The sequence below is a fragment of the Hevea brasiliensis genome, chromosome 5 (genome assembly GCF_030052815.1).
Source record: "Hevea brasiliensis isolate MT/VB/25A 57/8 chromosome 5, ASM3005281v1, whole genome shotgun sequence".
In the NCBI taxonomy this organism is placed as follows: domain Eukaryota; kingdom Viridiplantae; phylum Streptophyta; class Magnoliopsida; order Malpighiales; family Euphorbiaceae; genus Hevea; species Hevea brasiliensis.
In genome coordinates, this window is record NC_079497.1 from 102,941,148 (window position 1) to 102,957,131 (window position 15,984).

A 15,984-nucleotide genomic window follows, 5' to 3' on the forward strand; every position below is an offset into this window, starting at 1 on the left:
GTTATGACTAAATGAACAAATACTGTTCATTTGGACAATTTGTGCAGGGCAGCCTACAATTTTTTAACTTTGGTCAATTTGTTCACTAGGTTTTAGTCACTTTTTGGGCATGCTTCCTAAATGAAAATTGTGTCATTTAGTGCCTATTTTCATTCCCAATTGGTCCCATATCCATTGGACTTGTAAAATTTCATTTTTGGTCCTTCAAAGTTGACTTGTTCATGCTGTAGCAGCATGACCACACTCCCTCCGAATTTCACTTTAATTCCAACACTTCTAACACACTTCATTTGGTCACAATTGAACATTTCTCACTTTACATTAGGTCAAAGATACCATTTACAAGTTTTTTATATTTTTGGTCTCTAACCCTAAGTGTCCGAAAACCCTAAATTACTAACTTGTTGCATTTAACTAATTCAAAACATTTTATCATGATCATTCAACACCAATAAGCTCACATATACCTTTAAATTCACCAAGTTCATGCATACACATCCTCAAACCCTAGTTGACTAAAATTTAGTTTTGGTCCTTCAACAATTTATTTCATTTCATTTTTTCACAATTTCTAGTGTAATTCAACTACTTAATTATGAATTTAAACATAATATTAAAAACTAACCACTAACCTCTTTTGTTGAATTTCTCTCTCTTCAAATCTTCTTTCTTTTCTCTTCTTTTTGTTGTCAAGATGCTTGTCAAAGTCCAAGAACAAGATTTATTAAAGGAGTTAGGGAGTTTATAAAATAAAATCAAGCTTTTGAAAGATTGAGATGGGTGTTAATGGTGGAAAGGAAATGAGAGAAATGAGAGAGAAAGGGGTGACGGGAATGGAGGAGAGGTAATTAATTTTTTTTTTCTTTTTGTTATTTTATGCTCTTTTAATATATAGTTATCCCACAATTTTCAATTTCTTAAATTAGTAAGTTTATTGCATCATGCATGATGTCATGCATGATGTAATCAACCTTTTTCAACTTTTTCTTTTTTCTCTTTTTTTTTATTAGTTCTTTAATTTAATTCTCGAATCCGAAATTTTCTTTTCTTTGATTTTATTTGACAGTTAGGTCAGGAGTCAGCTCTCGGGGTCAATTGACCAAATTGCCCCTCGCTGGTTCAACCCAGTTTGCAAATAATTCAATATTTCTTCCGGCTCCCTGACCTAATTATTTGACTGGCTTAACAGTTCTTTTTTGTGATTTTCTCTTTTCCACTGTGTTCGTAATGGTCCTAAGGAAAGCGGCGTTACATTTTACTGTTCGAAATTTGAGTTTAAAATGACTTCGCAGTCGTTCCCGAGAAGGTCACCCATCTCGGCTCATTTAACTTCTTATGTTCTATTTTTCTTATTTATACTTAACTAATTGACAATTACTAATTATTTATGTTTATGGCTTCTTTAGTTGTCTTAAGTTTGGTTCTAATCCCCTTAATTGTCCGGACCGACTTCGGTCATCGGAACAGTGACATATACCAGGCTATGAAAATAGGGGTTTTACACAATTGCTGATGGCTTTCTCTGTTCTTGCTTCTTCAAACTGCTGGGTAGGTGAAGGACTGAAGGTAAGTCACGATAGATTAGGGCTCCTTTTATGTTTTGGCTGTTAAGGAAAATAAAAATAACAAAATTAAATTTCCCGTTTCTTTCACAAGGAGGCTCCTTAGGGCCTTATTGCCTGTTATCTTTTAGGTTTGGGGTGCCTGCCTTATTTCAGTCACCTCGCCTTGGCCTGGGAAGTCGTTGGAGCATCTCCTCGCCTCACCTTGCCTTTTTACTCACCTAGCGCCTCTTCTCGCCTTTTACAACACTGGTTGCCCCTCTTATTCAATCTCATTTTTCAATTATTCTTCAAACCCTTCAATGTGTCAAAGGCGCTCTTTTTCATGGACTATATTTCTCTGTCTATTCCTCATTGGTGCTTTTAAGGTATTATGATGCTAATTGGCAGGCAATTCTATAGATTAGCACTTCACCATTAATTATTGTTTCTTTCTAAGAGACTCTCTTATCTCTCGGCATAGGAAAAGCAAATTGTTATTATTCACTCTAGTACCAAACCTAAATATCATGCTCTTGCAGATGTTACATAAAGAATAATATAGTTTAGAAGTATACTTCCCACAAGATTATGATAAGTGGCACCACAATCTACCCTACGAGACTCCTATATCCAACTTGAGAATTCCACAACAAAGGATGGAAAGTAGCTAACTTGATTTGTTGTCCCTTATTTCGACCTCTTTAGCCCAGATCAACACTCCCAACTCTAACTTTAGCATTCTTAAAAGACATCGGTAATCACAAACCAAACATCAAGCCATCACAAACAGAACATTAAACCCTAAGCTGACATCTAATAGGTGATCGATTACAAAGATTGACCCCAAGTAAGAGATCAATAGTATGCTGACTAGTGATGTGACATAAAGTAGTTTTAATAAATGAAGCATGCACTATATATCTTATACAAGTTTTTCGAACACCTTGGAGGTACTTTGCAGATCTCCACATGTTAATCACCAGACATCTTCATGAATATATGTACACCACCACCCAAAAGATGTCACATGTCTCCATTATCACATCTCTAAGCAAGTATAAATACTTCTCCACATAACCTAAAGAGAAGGAGGTAAGTTTTAATCTAAGGGGAACACTCTTATCACACAAAAATAATCCTTCCTACATGCCCCTTTTTTGAAAACCCAAAGCAAATTCCTTTTTCTATCTTAATTATGTTATATTTATTTTTGATCTTATAATAAGTTTTCAATTATTTTTATATTAAGTTGCTAACTTGATCATCGGAGGTCCTATAGTAAGGTACCTTGATTGTATTTTTAGGTTGCACGTGGATCAAATTTAGGACCTATCGATTTCAACCTATATCATTTAATGTTTAATGTCATCTATAGGAAATGAATGAGCATTTCCTTCTAACTTATAAAGGGCCAACTGCAAAGGCTATGCCTTAATTGACGTGCCCTGACTATGATAGAGTTGAGTAGCTTTGGCTATGACTAGAGTGGTTACAACACAATAAAAGAAAATAAGAAGAAAACCTTTTGTACTTATTTGATAAGATTACTCGCCGTAAACACACACAAAAGGGATTAAACGCCACTCTTTTACAAAGAAAGGAAGACGAGAGGTGAAATTTTATTCACCATCTAACACAAATATGTTTTAATAAGAATAAAATTTGACATCCATCACTAACTATTACATGGAGAGTCTCTCTTATTTATAGTGTTTTACATCAATTCTATTTAGGAAGAAATATGTAATATTAATTACGAATAAATTAGGAATACACTAGGAAACTAATCATGAATAGACTAGGAAAACTAAATAAGAAATTATAAAGAAAACTAAAAAGGAATAAATAATATACTAAGCAAGAATTAATAAGGAAAACTAATTAAGAAGTAAACTTGGGCACTAAGTAAAAAATTAGTCAAAGATACCAAGTTGACTTCTAAGTTGTTTAGGAAGGGAAAAATCTACAAAACACATCATCCAAAAGTGTTTATTACTGCCTAAATTGAGAGGGATAAAGGAAAAAATGTGGCTGCACTCTATTTTAGGGTTACTAACCCCTAATTTCATAAGACCAAAATTAACCCTAACTAGACATGGGCTAGAGCTAAATTGAAATAACAAGAACACTTTAATTAAGCTCCATGAAAGCCTAATGTCAACATTCAAGCTCTTATCTTCCAAATATGTAAGCAAAGTAACACACTTGACCCTCAAACAAGTGATAGGAATGGTAAGATACATCTCAAATTAGGGTAGCCCCTTCGTCACCATGATGCACACCGCCAACCCACTAAGAACATGGAAATCTCATATAAGCCCCACTAAGGCCAGATCACTGAGAAAGAGTCTAAAGGCAATGTTCCATGAAATGGAGAACACATCTAAAGACTAGATCCTAAGAGGAGATTAACACCTACAGGCTTAAATTCCAAAGAGAGAGCTAAAAACCTTGAGACTAAGGTTTAGGAAAGGGAATCAATATCTAGGGGGCAAATTTTTAAGAGAGAAAGATAAATATTCAAAAGACACATGACCTTTTGAAGCAAAAAAAAGAAATAAGTGTTGTGACATTTCTGAGTCTGCACGAATTGAGCAACTATTAACCAAAGCAAGCTTATTAGCTCAATACCCCCAAAATGGATGTTATAACTAGAGAAGTAATCTATAACCCAAAATAAATTCTCTTTAAAAAAAATATTTATTAACACTCATAAGAGGGCAAGTGAATCTCTCACATTCCTTAGTCATTTACTAACTTAATTATTGGATACTTCTAGCCAAAGATCTCTTTTGATGGTAACCTTCCATTTGTCTTGCATCTCCTAAGATGATGACACGTGGCATCACGAGTTGTCCTATAAGACACTTGTATCTCACTTGAGAGTTCCATAATAAAGGATGGGAAGGGCATAAATTGATTTGGTGTTTCCTATTTTGACCTCCAAAGCCTAGATCAAATGTTAACCAAGTAAAAATGAGGGTGCCATGTAACTTTTAAGCAAAGGTAATAGACATTAACCTATTATTTAAATTGAATATACTTGAAAATATCATAGTTATTATCATCCTTTTATACAAAATTGGTAAAATAGAATAATTCAATATTTTATGATAAAAGAATAACTTTTTATAAAAAATTAAGTCATTAAATTATAAATGAACATGTATAAACTAATTTGTCCTAAAAACCATAAATCTTGAGATATGATTTATCACAAAATCCTTTTAAAAAATGAAAGTGAATCAAATAGCCCTCACCCCCTTAAGGAAATAAATCAAAATTATTATCACCCATATCCCAAATAGAATAACACGTCTCATCTATACCTAGGCAATCCCAATTGCATGTAAATGTGTGTAAAACACTCTCCAATGTCAACCGTCAGATGAGATTACCAACGTGGCAAGTTAAACAATCGAGATCATTTTCCCTGAACCTACAGATTTGAATTCAAAATACTGTAGTTAACGTTATGATTCCATAGCCTCAGGTTCGGATCCGAACCTAAGCCCGAACTGAAAGTTTAAAAAGAGAAATTTCTGCTCCATTGTTTTGTGGCACCGAAACTGTTAGTCTGTACTCCCTACCGCTGCTCTCTTCATCTTTTCTTTCTGGGACATTTCTTTCATTTTTCTAGGGTTTCTGGTTATATGATCGGATAGACAACCCAGAAAGGCAACAAGTATGTTTTTTTGATTCTCAGAAGTAAATGTGTATCGGTATTTGCCTGTTTCATCGATTACTGTGTGCTTTTCTTCTGTCGAAGATAATTTCTTGATATATGCTTGAAGGAATTAGAAAAGAGGGGTTTTTATTCTGGGTTTTGGATTTTGATTTGTGGTTTTTAGTATTGTGTTTGAGTTGTTTAATCTTTCTGCGAGAATAGGAAGGTTAGACATTAATGGAGAATTGTGCAAGAGCTGGATTACATGATATATTGACTTCAAGAAAAGCTGAAGAAGCAGGTATGCATATTCTTTCTTTTTTCTACCTTTATTCTTTGTTTGGTTGATAAGAAAAATATAGATTTTCTTCGTCTATACTTGCCGATTTAATTGTTTTCATCCCCGAGAAAAAAAACCAGTTGAGTATTAAAGCTTTTGTTTCTTGAGTTCTAAATTTATGAAATTAAATTCTTTTTTATGTTTCAATTTGTGATGCTTTTTTACAATCGTTGCATTTCCAAGAATCTCTATAATGGATTTATTTTTGGTTTTAATGATCATATCTTTACCGATCTTTTTCAGCTTGGAGACGACTCCATGCAGCCGCGTGGCTTGAAAGCCTTGTGGGTCCATTGGGCATATCCAGCCATCCGTCAGAGAAAGAGTTCGTTTCTCGCTTGAGAAATGGCTTGGTTCTGTGCAATGTCATTAACAAGGTTCATCCCGGTGCAGTGCCAAAGGTAACTACATCGTATCTCTAATTCATATCATAGTTTGTCATTTGTTTTGCTTAATTTTATATGGTAATTTAACTAAAAATTGAAGATTTACAAATAAACATTCTGATTGGGGTTATTTGAATAAAAACTAATGGGAAACTGAGTCCTAAGTGTTCTTTGACCTTCTGGCATGCTGGAATTTATAAGTGTTGTCGATGTTCTAATTATCTGCTTTTGGAAACTATTTTAAGATTGTAGAAAATCATACACCTTTACAATCACTAAACCGAGAATGGCAGCCGTTACCGGCCTACCAGTATTTTGAGAACGTAAGGAACTTTTTGGTGGCTATTGAAGAGTTGAAGCTGCCTGCCTTTGAAGCTTCTGATCTTGAGAGGGTAACTTGACTACAATAGTAGATGCTTGAATTATGTATTTATGTTATGTACTTGTTTATATATGCATCTACTAACAGATGACTAAGTGAGCTGTTGGATTTAATTTATAAAAGGATACACTGGAGGCAGGGTCAGCAGCTAAGGTGGTCGACTGCATCTTAGCACTTAAATCGTACCAGGAGTGCAAGCAGATGAGCGGTGTAAATGGGTTTAATAAGCATATTAGATCTCCTATGGTTATGCATCCTGCCAGCACAAACAATTCTCGATCCCTCTCATCAGACTCTTGTAGATGCTTAGACATGTCAGCTGCATCAGAGAAACAGCCAGCAGATGTTGACATTCAGAAACTTTCTGGTTCGTTTGCTATCTCTTCTATATTTATCTATTTGATTTCTTCATGAGTATTGAGACAAATCAAAGAACAACTCAATCTAAAAGCTCAAGCTCATTAACAAATGTCCAGGAATAGGCTTTAATATTTTTTATATACCTCATCTTAGATTGTAGTCAAGCACAAGTCGCGCAGCCTTTTGTTGAAATTTGATTAATGAAGGAGGAGTTGTTGAACTCTTTAACTTGTGGTGCTATATTAAAGTGTCACTCAATGTGTTGCTATATTAAAGTGTCACTCAACTTAAAAGTTTAAACTTAAAGATTAGGGCACATAAATAGGTGTCAATATTTCTAGCAAGTATATGCCTTCTAAGAAGAAGCAAAATTGGCTCAGCTAATCAGTGAGGATTGATGAACTCGGTATAAAAGTAAACAAACATATGTGACTTTAATGATTGCCATGATCCCGTGTTAGAGTGAAATTAGGAACTAATCTACAAGTTTTCCTAATGTATGTACTAAGTAGTGATGAACTACTGAGAACTATCAATATGACTTTGTTTCAATATAAACTAAAGATCAAATATATAATCCAAAATCAAAATTATTAGATTCAATTTTTTTTTTGTTGGTTGTAATAAATTAAGCAAGTCATTGCATGATGGTAAACTTACAGCTTCTTTGGTCAGTCAATTTAGATAAGCACTTGCTATGTAAAATTTGTATTTGGCATGTTCATTAAGAGATTGTGACTGGTGTTTTTTTTTTTTTTTTTTTTTTTTGTATCCTCCGTATATGCATTTTCCTTTAATTTCAAGTAACAACATTGAATTTTGTAGATTTAATTGCTAAGTTACTTGCTGAACATATGGCTGATGCAAAGGAAAACATAAATGACACCATTCTCATGTCCTTCCATACTGGCAACACGGTAATACTCTGCTGTGTAACATATGAAATTTTCTTTGATTTAAGAGATAAATACATGAGCAAAGAGCAGGAGTTGAAGAGTATAATATGTTCTCTTTTGCTTCAGGATACGGAGAAGTTAGTGCGTAGGATAATGGCAAGTTGTTTGGAGGATAAAATTCAGAACAATTTCCCTGAGGTTAGTTTGATTTAAATCAATAAAAAGCTTCACAATACAACATGTTTGAACCACTTTCCTACATAATCCTACGTTGTTGCACAATGTGCAGAGAAAGCATTTATGAACACATGCCGATCTCTTATTTAAAGATATTTTTTTTGGATAATTAATTACATTGTAGAATATTAGATTAAATGTCTCAATGAGTCTGCAATACTGAATATGTTAGATGCTACATAATTACTTCAAATGTACAACATATATGGTGCATCAACACTAATTTGATAATTCCTACTTCTGAAGCTTAAAAATAATTAAATTCCAAGGTATCAATTGCAAAAGGTAGAAGCCAAAAAAAAACCAACCCAATAGTTGTTCTTAGGATATCTTTCGTAACCTCAATCCGGTGAGTTTGGTTAGTATCTCTTTTAATGCTTATCTGTCTGTATGGGTGTCCAGATGTTATGTACATATGCTTGTGCTGCTAGTTAAGGAAAAAAAGAAAATGGGAAAGGAAATTAAGGGTCAAGAGTTGATGACAATTCAACAAAAACAGTATATAAGTAAATAAATTGTATTAGGATTTGAATCTTCCCATGCTGCATCACATAACTACATCTGAATCAGAAAAGTTGAGACACTTGTATATAATGTGATCTTAACGTAATTTTGACTCACTAACCCAACCACCCGCCCCCCTCTCTCATTCTTCTTCTATCTTTGTTTTGTTTAAGAGAAAAAATTTAAACTTTGCAAACAGTGGTTTGCGACCTTTTTTTTTTTTAAAGTTAGCCTAACAACAAACACAATACTATGAAAATGCTTATTCTATCAAAGAATGTTATAGAGTCTCCTTTAAAACATAGCCAGAACAAACATTGAGAAGTTACCTTCAGAAATAAGTTTACTTCTCTCCTTTTTGTTGCCTTAACAGACTAGTCAAATCTATAGGCACCTGTCTTTCCATTAATTTTGAGACAGTGAATATGTGTTCTCTTATGTAGACCATTTGCTTTTGAAAAATGTTTTTCCTTACATGTGATCTTTTAAACTATTTACTGCCAAAACCAGTTGAAGTCAATGTTCAAGATTTTTCTAAAAGAAAAAATTGGCTTACAAGATAATTCAACATCAGTGCCTTTGGAGGATTCATCTGCACTTGGAGATTCTAAGGTATGTTTCTTTAAATCCATTATAACTGTTTTTTATTAATGCTAATAATGCATCGAGGAAGTTATTAAATTTACAATTCTTGTATTTGGAATTCTAACAAATTTCTTGATGTCTTTTTTTTTTCACATTCTAGTTGTCTTTGATTTCCTAAAATGATAAAGCTTAATCGAAGTCTTGGACAATGAAAATGATATTTAGTTGTCCATAAAATATTACAAAAAAACTATTATGAAATGTTTAATGTTAACTATGATTGAGATGATGGATTTTTACTTTGATTTTGCTACTCTAAATGTTGTAATGTAATGGTTTAGAGTCATCATACATGATCTTTGAAAATTTGTAATAGGTGATGGATGCTCACTTTTGCTATGCTATAGTAAATATATAAGTTGGTGATGGTATTGACACCCGCTTGTTAAATTTTTTCCTTTAGCAACAAACCATAACTTGTTTTCCTCGTTTCATATTATAGTTTTGCCCTATAGTTTATTTATATTTGATATACAATTTTAAAACTAACCTTCTCTCTTCTTTATTTCACCTTGTTTCTTTGTTCTAATCTTTTTCTTCAAATGCTTGAATTCATCTTCTTTTCCCAATAATTTTCTACTTTTAGAGCACTTCCATCTCAAAAAATAATAACGAATCTCTTTACTTTCAGCTTATACCGAAGCATATTTGTTTGAAAATTTGCATAAATTTTTTTTCTTTCAAAATGTTGTAGATTTTCTGTATAAAAGTGATGTGTGAGTAATGCAAATTTCCATATGCCGATAGATTTTAAACTCTATTTCACTCGTAAATGGGCATACTCATTAATGGGCATTTTGTGTTCAAAATCATCAGAGAATGTTTTGACCGGTGCCCTTACCTTACTAACATGGTATCAAGCACATTGGCCAGAGTTGAGTATTTTTGGGTGTTGCAAGATTAACCTATTAACCTCTAAAGACATATTCTGAATTACTGATATGCCCATGTTTTTGCAGTGTTGTCGGGCTTGCTTAAGAAAGGGTAACTGCAAACACAGGCATTTATTTCAAATGCAAGAAAAAGAACTTGTGGTTAGTGTTTCTCCCCCCAATTATAGTTTAAATCAATTAAAATGTTATATCTAGTTTATTGTTTTGGTTGGCTTTAAAGTAAAAAAGGTGTTAGAAAGATTTATGCTATGCTTCTCATGTAGTTTATTTTTGCCTGAAGTTAGAAACATAATTATGTGAAGTAAGATTAATGCGATAGTTACTCTTATGAAGGAATTTAATATCATCGTATCATTTTCATGCATGTACTTCAAGTAATTTTGCATTTTGATGTCTAAACAAAAAGTGTCTTAATGGACCTTTTTTTTTTCATATTTTTATTACTTTGTTTTAACGGGAAATTCATCTATACAGCCAAGAAATGAACTAACATTATATAAAAGTATTATAAAAAAGTTTCAGGCAGGAGTGTTATCTAATAAGATAGAAAGAAATAAATAAAAATAATTAAATAAAAAAAAATTGGAAGGGGCATGGGCTGTACAATTTTGTGTGTGTATTCTCCACTTATGAGGATAGGAGCATTTTTCATTGCTACTTCATCACTTTGATCTTTCAGTATCTGAAAGCCCTGTTGACAAAGACAAAGACAGAGTTTGAAGACTTACAGTCCAAGTTTCAGACAGATTTGAGAGAGCTCGGTAAGTTAAAGGGAATAATTAATTTTTCGATCATGAACCTTCAGAGCATCATTTTTCCTGTGTCCAATACTATAATTCTCCAGGATTTTTCGACCTTTATCATCTGTCAATTTTCTTCTAGAGTTAGCAATATTTTCATAAGGCATTTTTTGATGGCTTTGTTCTTGCGTGTAATCAGTCTTTGGTTACAATTGTCCATATATTCCTGAGACATTGCGAAAAGTTCCCCTTTTTTTATGATCTTTAGAGTCCATGTGAATGAGACAATGCAAGTGTGAGAAGTCTATCTTATGGGCATTAGTTCTACACATCAGTATTTTTTTTTTTTAATGTAAAAGAAGATTATAAGGTTATTGTGCTTGCATTTTGCTGCTGGTTCAGGACACCAGGTACAGGAGATGTCTACTGCTGCTCTGGGATATCACAGGGTATTGAAAGAGAACAGGAACTTATACAACATGGTTCAGGATTTAAAAGGTTAGCTTACTGCTGAAAATTATTTAGTAATTTTATCATCAAAACCTTTCTTTTAGTTGGAAGGGCTTTTCTTATTTTGAAACACTAACATTAAATTTATTAAGCCAATACTCATTAATACGTTTCTCAGGAAACATTCGAGTTTACTGCAGAATTAGGCCCATCATTGCTGGTGAAAAAAGTAATGTGATAGATTTTGTTGGAAATGATGGTTCGTTAATGATCTTGGATCCATTGAAGCCCAAAAAAGATGGAAGGAAAATGTTTCAGTTTAATAGAGTATTTGGTCCTACTGCAACCCAAGGTAGTATTACATAATAATATATATTATCTTATGGCTTATTTGCTGAAATCTGATCATTATATTGCCTCTTTATTTTCAGATGAGGTATACAATGATACCCAACCGTTAATCAGGTCTGTGATGGATGGCTACAATGTCTGCATTTTTGCTTACGGTCAAACTGGATCAGGGAAAACATATACCATGGTAGGACCTTTATTTGATTTAACTTTAGTAGATTATATTTAGTGCAAGTTCCTTTATTTGATTTAACTTTAGTGGATTATATTTAGAGCAAGTTCCTTGTGGGTCACTTATAATTTTGGCCTCCTTCAAGTGTCCAGCCATCTTGTTATAAGTTTCATATGTCTGATCGGTAATTTACAATCAACTTGTATCTTGACAGACTGGTCCATCAGGTGGTTCAACCAAAGACATGGGGATTAATTATCTGGCACTCAATGACCTCTTTCAGATGTCTAGGAAAAGGAAGGAGGTTATAAGTTATGATATTCAAGTTCAAATGGTTGAAATATATAATGAGCAAGTGAGAGACCTTCTTGCAGAGGATTCATCAACTACTAAATATCCTTTCACATTGTCTTCATATTATAGAAATATATTTACCTTATCTAATAAAATATTTACTGATGTATGCTAGAAGGAAAGGCTTAGTTTCCTGCTGCTTGGTAGTTATGTATTCTTAACTATGCACAAGTTAGAGATTCGCAGCTGCAGTGGTGACAATGGTTTGAGTCTTCCAGATGCTAAAATGTGCTCCGTGAAGTCCACTGCTGATGTTCTTAATCTGATGAAATTTGGTGAGGTGAATCGAGTTGTCAGTTCCACTGCAATCAACAACCGAAGTAGTCGATCTCATAGGTCAGTTTTCACTTTTCAGGAGCTGTTTTATTCGAATATTCCAATTGGCCTGTTGCCAATTTATTTGTAAAAACTGAAGTTCTCCTTTTGCTGAAAGCCTGAAACTGATGAAAGTGGCATCAGTTATTGATAATAAATGAATGAAGAAATAAGTGAATGGTACAGAACAAATTATCAATGTTTGATGAAAAGAATCGGAACTTCTGAATCTATTTTTCACATAACTGATTGGTGGTTTAACTTGAATCTGCAGTATCCTGACTGTTCATGTGCACGGTAAAGATATATCTGGAAGCACCCTTCGTAGTTGCCTGCATTTGGTAGACCTTGCAGGCAGTGAAAGAGTAGATAAATCAGAAGTTACTGGAGATAGACTCAAAGAGGCACAGTATATCAATAAGTCTCTTTCCTGTCTGGGAGATGTGATCACAGCCTTGGCTCAAAGGAATTCTCATGTCCCTTACAGAAACAGCAAGCTCACACTTCTCCTGCAAGACTCCTTAGGTAGCCAAATGATCCCCAAAAACTCCTGCTTCTCTCTATCATTTTCACCAACCTGGTATTTTGATTAAGGGTTTACACTAACTATTTTCTTTCTGGAAATTTTATCTTCAGGTGGACATGCTAAAACATTGATGTTTGCTCATGTGAGTCCCGAAGGAGACTCTCTTGGGGAAACAATCAGTACATTGAAGTTTGCTCAGAGGGTATCTACAGTTGAACTTGGTGCTGCTTGTGCAAACAAAGAGAGCAGTGAGATAATGCAACTCAAGGAACAGGTAAATATGTTCATTAAACGTTCAAACCTTAGCTGTTTGTCTTGTATGTTTGAAGCATGTTCTATGCATAGCGTAATGGCGAAATGGGCTTCATATTGTTTTGACACTGAGTGGCTGGTTATATGTTGGAACAAACACTGGTGTCAGTCTCCTTGTTGCGTTAGTTGTTGGTTTCTAAGATAAAATAGCTAGGTGCTTCTCTCTCTCTCTCTCTCTCTCTCTCTCTCTCTCTCCAGCCATTATGATTCAAGGGTTGAATTTCTAAAAAAAAATATGAAGAAATTGCCTTGTGTGATAATTTGATCAACACCACAGCTTTCTTTGTTCTTCTGGTATTTAATCAACAAAAATGCCAATCAAGGTCATTATGTCAAATTTATTAACAAGGTTAACAATTTGGCATGCAGGTTGAGAACCTTAGGAAGTCATTGGCAAGCAGGGAACCAAGACCTCCATGTGAGAAACCAAAAGCACTAACCGAACAAACCCCTCCTCGTGTGCGGAGACTGAGCATTGAGAAGGGAAGCAACACAAATTCTCAAACTCTAAATCCAATTGACAGAAGGAGATCTAAAACACCTTCTGCACCAACTCGTTCCAGAAGATTAAGTTTAGAAGGTCCAAGAGACAGTAAAAAGTATAATTTCCAGACAAAGGTAGCGCCAGATGGCAAGCCCCCATCTTTTGAGGCATTAACACTGCAGAAACCATCTCGAGATCCAGAGGCAATGTCAAAGATGAATGGGCATTCTGCTGTTGGCAGTTCCATGATGGAAGTGTACCGTCTTAATGCTCCCAGAAGTCCTACTAGTTCTTCCCATCAAAAGCGTTTAGTTAAAATGCACAGTACGACACAAATTCCACTTCTTCAGCTACCAACTACACCTGAACCGCAAGCAAGAAACACGGTTCAGATCATGATGCAAAATGAACTTGCTCTTACTACAGATTTTCAGACAACTAATTTGATTGGTAGTGCTAATGGAAAAGGATCTCAAATAAGGAAATCTTTGCGAACCATTGGAAAACTGATTAATGGCTCTGAGAAGAGGTATGCATAGACTCATATTTGTTTTGGTTACATCTTTTGTTAAGCATGCTAGCATTTCTTCTAAAAATTAACCAGAACTTAGGGGTATGCTAGAGATAGGAAGGTGAATTTTTTTTGTTTGACTTCATCTCACTAGCATTTTTATCAATATTTTCCATTATGATCAATTCAGCTCTAGTTGAATGAAGTAGTGTCATCCATTTTCAATATTTTTCTATTATGACATAAATGTGCGAGTAAAATTTCTTTAGTCCATCAAAATACAGGAATCAACAGGATTCAAAGGAAGTACTCTCACCAATCAATGGCACAAGCAGCAACGGCAAAGATTTAAAGACACCACTTACAGCTAATGCAAGGGCAATGATGAAGCAATCACTTAGCAGAGTTCAAGCATCAGGGTCAGATAGCTCACGTCGATCTTCTCTCGGAGGGAAACCACCAGTTGATTCTGGTAAGTATAACAACCACTGAAGCATCATTAACTCTACATGACTACATCACTACATTAATTCTGGCATAGTCCATGCACTATCCATGCTAAAGAAAATCCCTTGTCCTTAATACAGATGACTCTAGAAGGAATGCCAGGACACCCCCTCCAGTTCATTCATCGACAAGGACAACAAAGAAATGGCTTTAACTCGGGCTCAGTGCAGAACATTGCAATGAAGCAAATTTCTTCCTTTCATGTTCAATTGAACCAAATGGCTTGCACTTAAGGAAGCTGATTGAAGAGTTGGCCGATGGTGGTGCTTCGCTTCGAAGCACAGCACAGCAAGAAGATATTATGACAGAACATTCATGTACATAAGAGGAATATCAGATAGCCTAGCCCACTTATTTTGGTCTAATTATGTTATCTTGTACAGGCAGTAGATTGCACCTGATTTTTGGCTAATAAAGTTTAAGTACTTTATTTTTAGTAAATTACATAAAGAGTATCTCAATTTAGAGGTATGTAATAGTAAGGTACTTAAACTTAAATTTGTAACATAAAATCCCTTGTCTTTAATTCACATAACATAAAACTTCCTGATCTTTGATTTAAGTAACATAAAACCACCTATGACCTTCAGTAGTAGCCGGTTTATAGATTATTTTTGCTTACATGACACTTGTTGGATTAAAAAATTATATTTTTCTCTATATTAATTTGACATTTATCAGAGAAAAAATTTTAATTATTTACTCTTTACCCACAGTTTTAATGATTCAAATTATATAGATTGGCATTTCAATAACTCATAACCTATTTACTCAAAATTACCAATCCATAAAAATATAATTAATTTTTTTAATTTGATAAAAACATGTTCGCATAAATAACCTACAAATCGACTAATGAATGTCAAGCAAGATTTTTATGCTTCTTAAATTAAAAATCAAATGGTTTTATATTACAAATTAAAATTTAATTTCGTTACTATTACATGTCCCTAGGTTAAGGTACCGTCTATATAATTTATCTTTTTTTTTAGTCAATTTGATTGACTCTTTTACGAAATATATAATATTGAGAAGTGGTAACAATTCTACTTAAACAATAAACATTGTTGAGACTTTTTTTTAGAGAAAAAAAAAGAGGAAAATATACATTAGTACTTTGTAATATATAGTGCTTTTAGTTTCAAGGACATACTTTCACGCCATTAGCACTTGGACAAAGGCATTAACCCGCACTAACCTGGCATACTAACATTAGCTCTACTTTAGTCATTTTTATGTTTATTAAGAATTATGGACCCAGGAGTTTAAATATCAAATCGACAGACTACATGTTAAACTAGACTTGAAACTAGACTCTTCATCACCAAAATAGCTTGATTTGTCAATATTTATATACCCTTTAATTTTTTTATGCTTTATGCCCTTTAATTTTCTTGTAATTAAGCTT

At 33.8% G+C, this 15,984-nt stretch overlaps 1 protein-coding gene across 2 annotated transcripts; it reads left to right on the forward strand.

The window, feature by feature from the left end:
- Nucleotides 1-5,089: 5,089 nt before the first annotated feature.
- Nucleotides 5,090-15,046, forward strand: LOC110666509 (kinesin-like protein KIN-14L). 2 transcript variants are annotated; one of them, XM_058147274.1, is made up of 20 exons: nt 5,090-5,229; nt 5,434-5,512; nt 5,795-5,952; nt 6,183-6,329; nt 6,443-6,686; nt 7,505-7,596; nt 7,702-7,773; nt 8,827-8,928; nt 9,921-9,995; nt 10,534-10,615; nt 10,997-11,092; nt 11,223-11,396; nt 11,476-11,582; nt 11,782-11,958; nt 12,091-12,257; nt 12,511-12,761; nt 12,873-13,036; nt 13,444-14,087; nt 14,339-14,541; nt 14,657-15,046. In XM_058147274.1, the coding sequence occupies exons 2-20, from the start codon at nt 5,449-5,451 to the stop codon at nt 14,728-14,730; spliced, it is 3,093 nt and encodes a 1,030-aa protein (XP_058003257.1). In that variant the 5' UTR covers nt 5,090-5,229; nt 5,434-5,448; the 3' UTR covers nt 14,731-15,046. The 2 variants fall into 2 exon arrangements, with proteins under 2 accessions (XP_058003257.1, XP_058003258.1); XM_058147275.1 differs by having other exon boundaries at nt 5,091-5,229; nt 14,354-14,541.
- The last annotated feature ends 938 nt before the right edge of the window (nt 15,047-15,984 follow it).

What these genes read in the sequence shown, in the direction of transcription:
- LOC110666509 (XM_058147274.1), top strand. Translation starts at nt 5,449, where the DNA reads ATGGAGAATTGTGCAAGAGCTGGATTACATGATATATTGACTTCAAGA. An exon ending in TTCAGAACAATTTCCCTGAG is followed by an intron (nt 7,774 to 8,826) that starts GTTAGTTTGATT and finishes TGCCAAAACCAG; the next exon opens with TTGAAGTCAATGTTCAAGAT. An exon ending in TGCAAGAAAAAGAACTTGTG is followed by an intron (nt 9,996 to 10,533) that starts GTTAGTGTTTCT and finishes TTGATCTTTCAG; the next exon opens with TATCTGAAAGCCCTGTTGAC.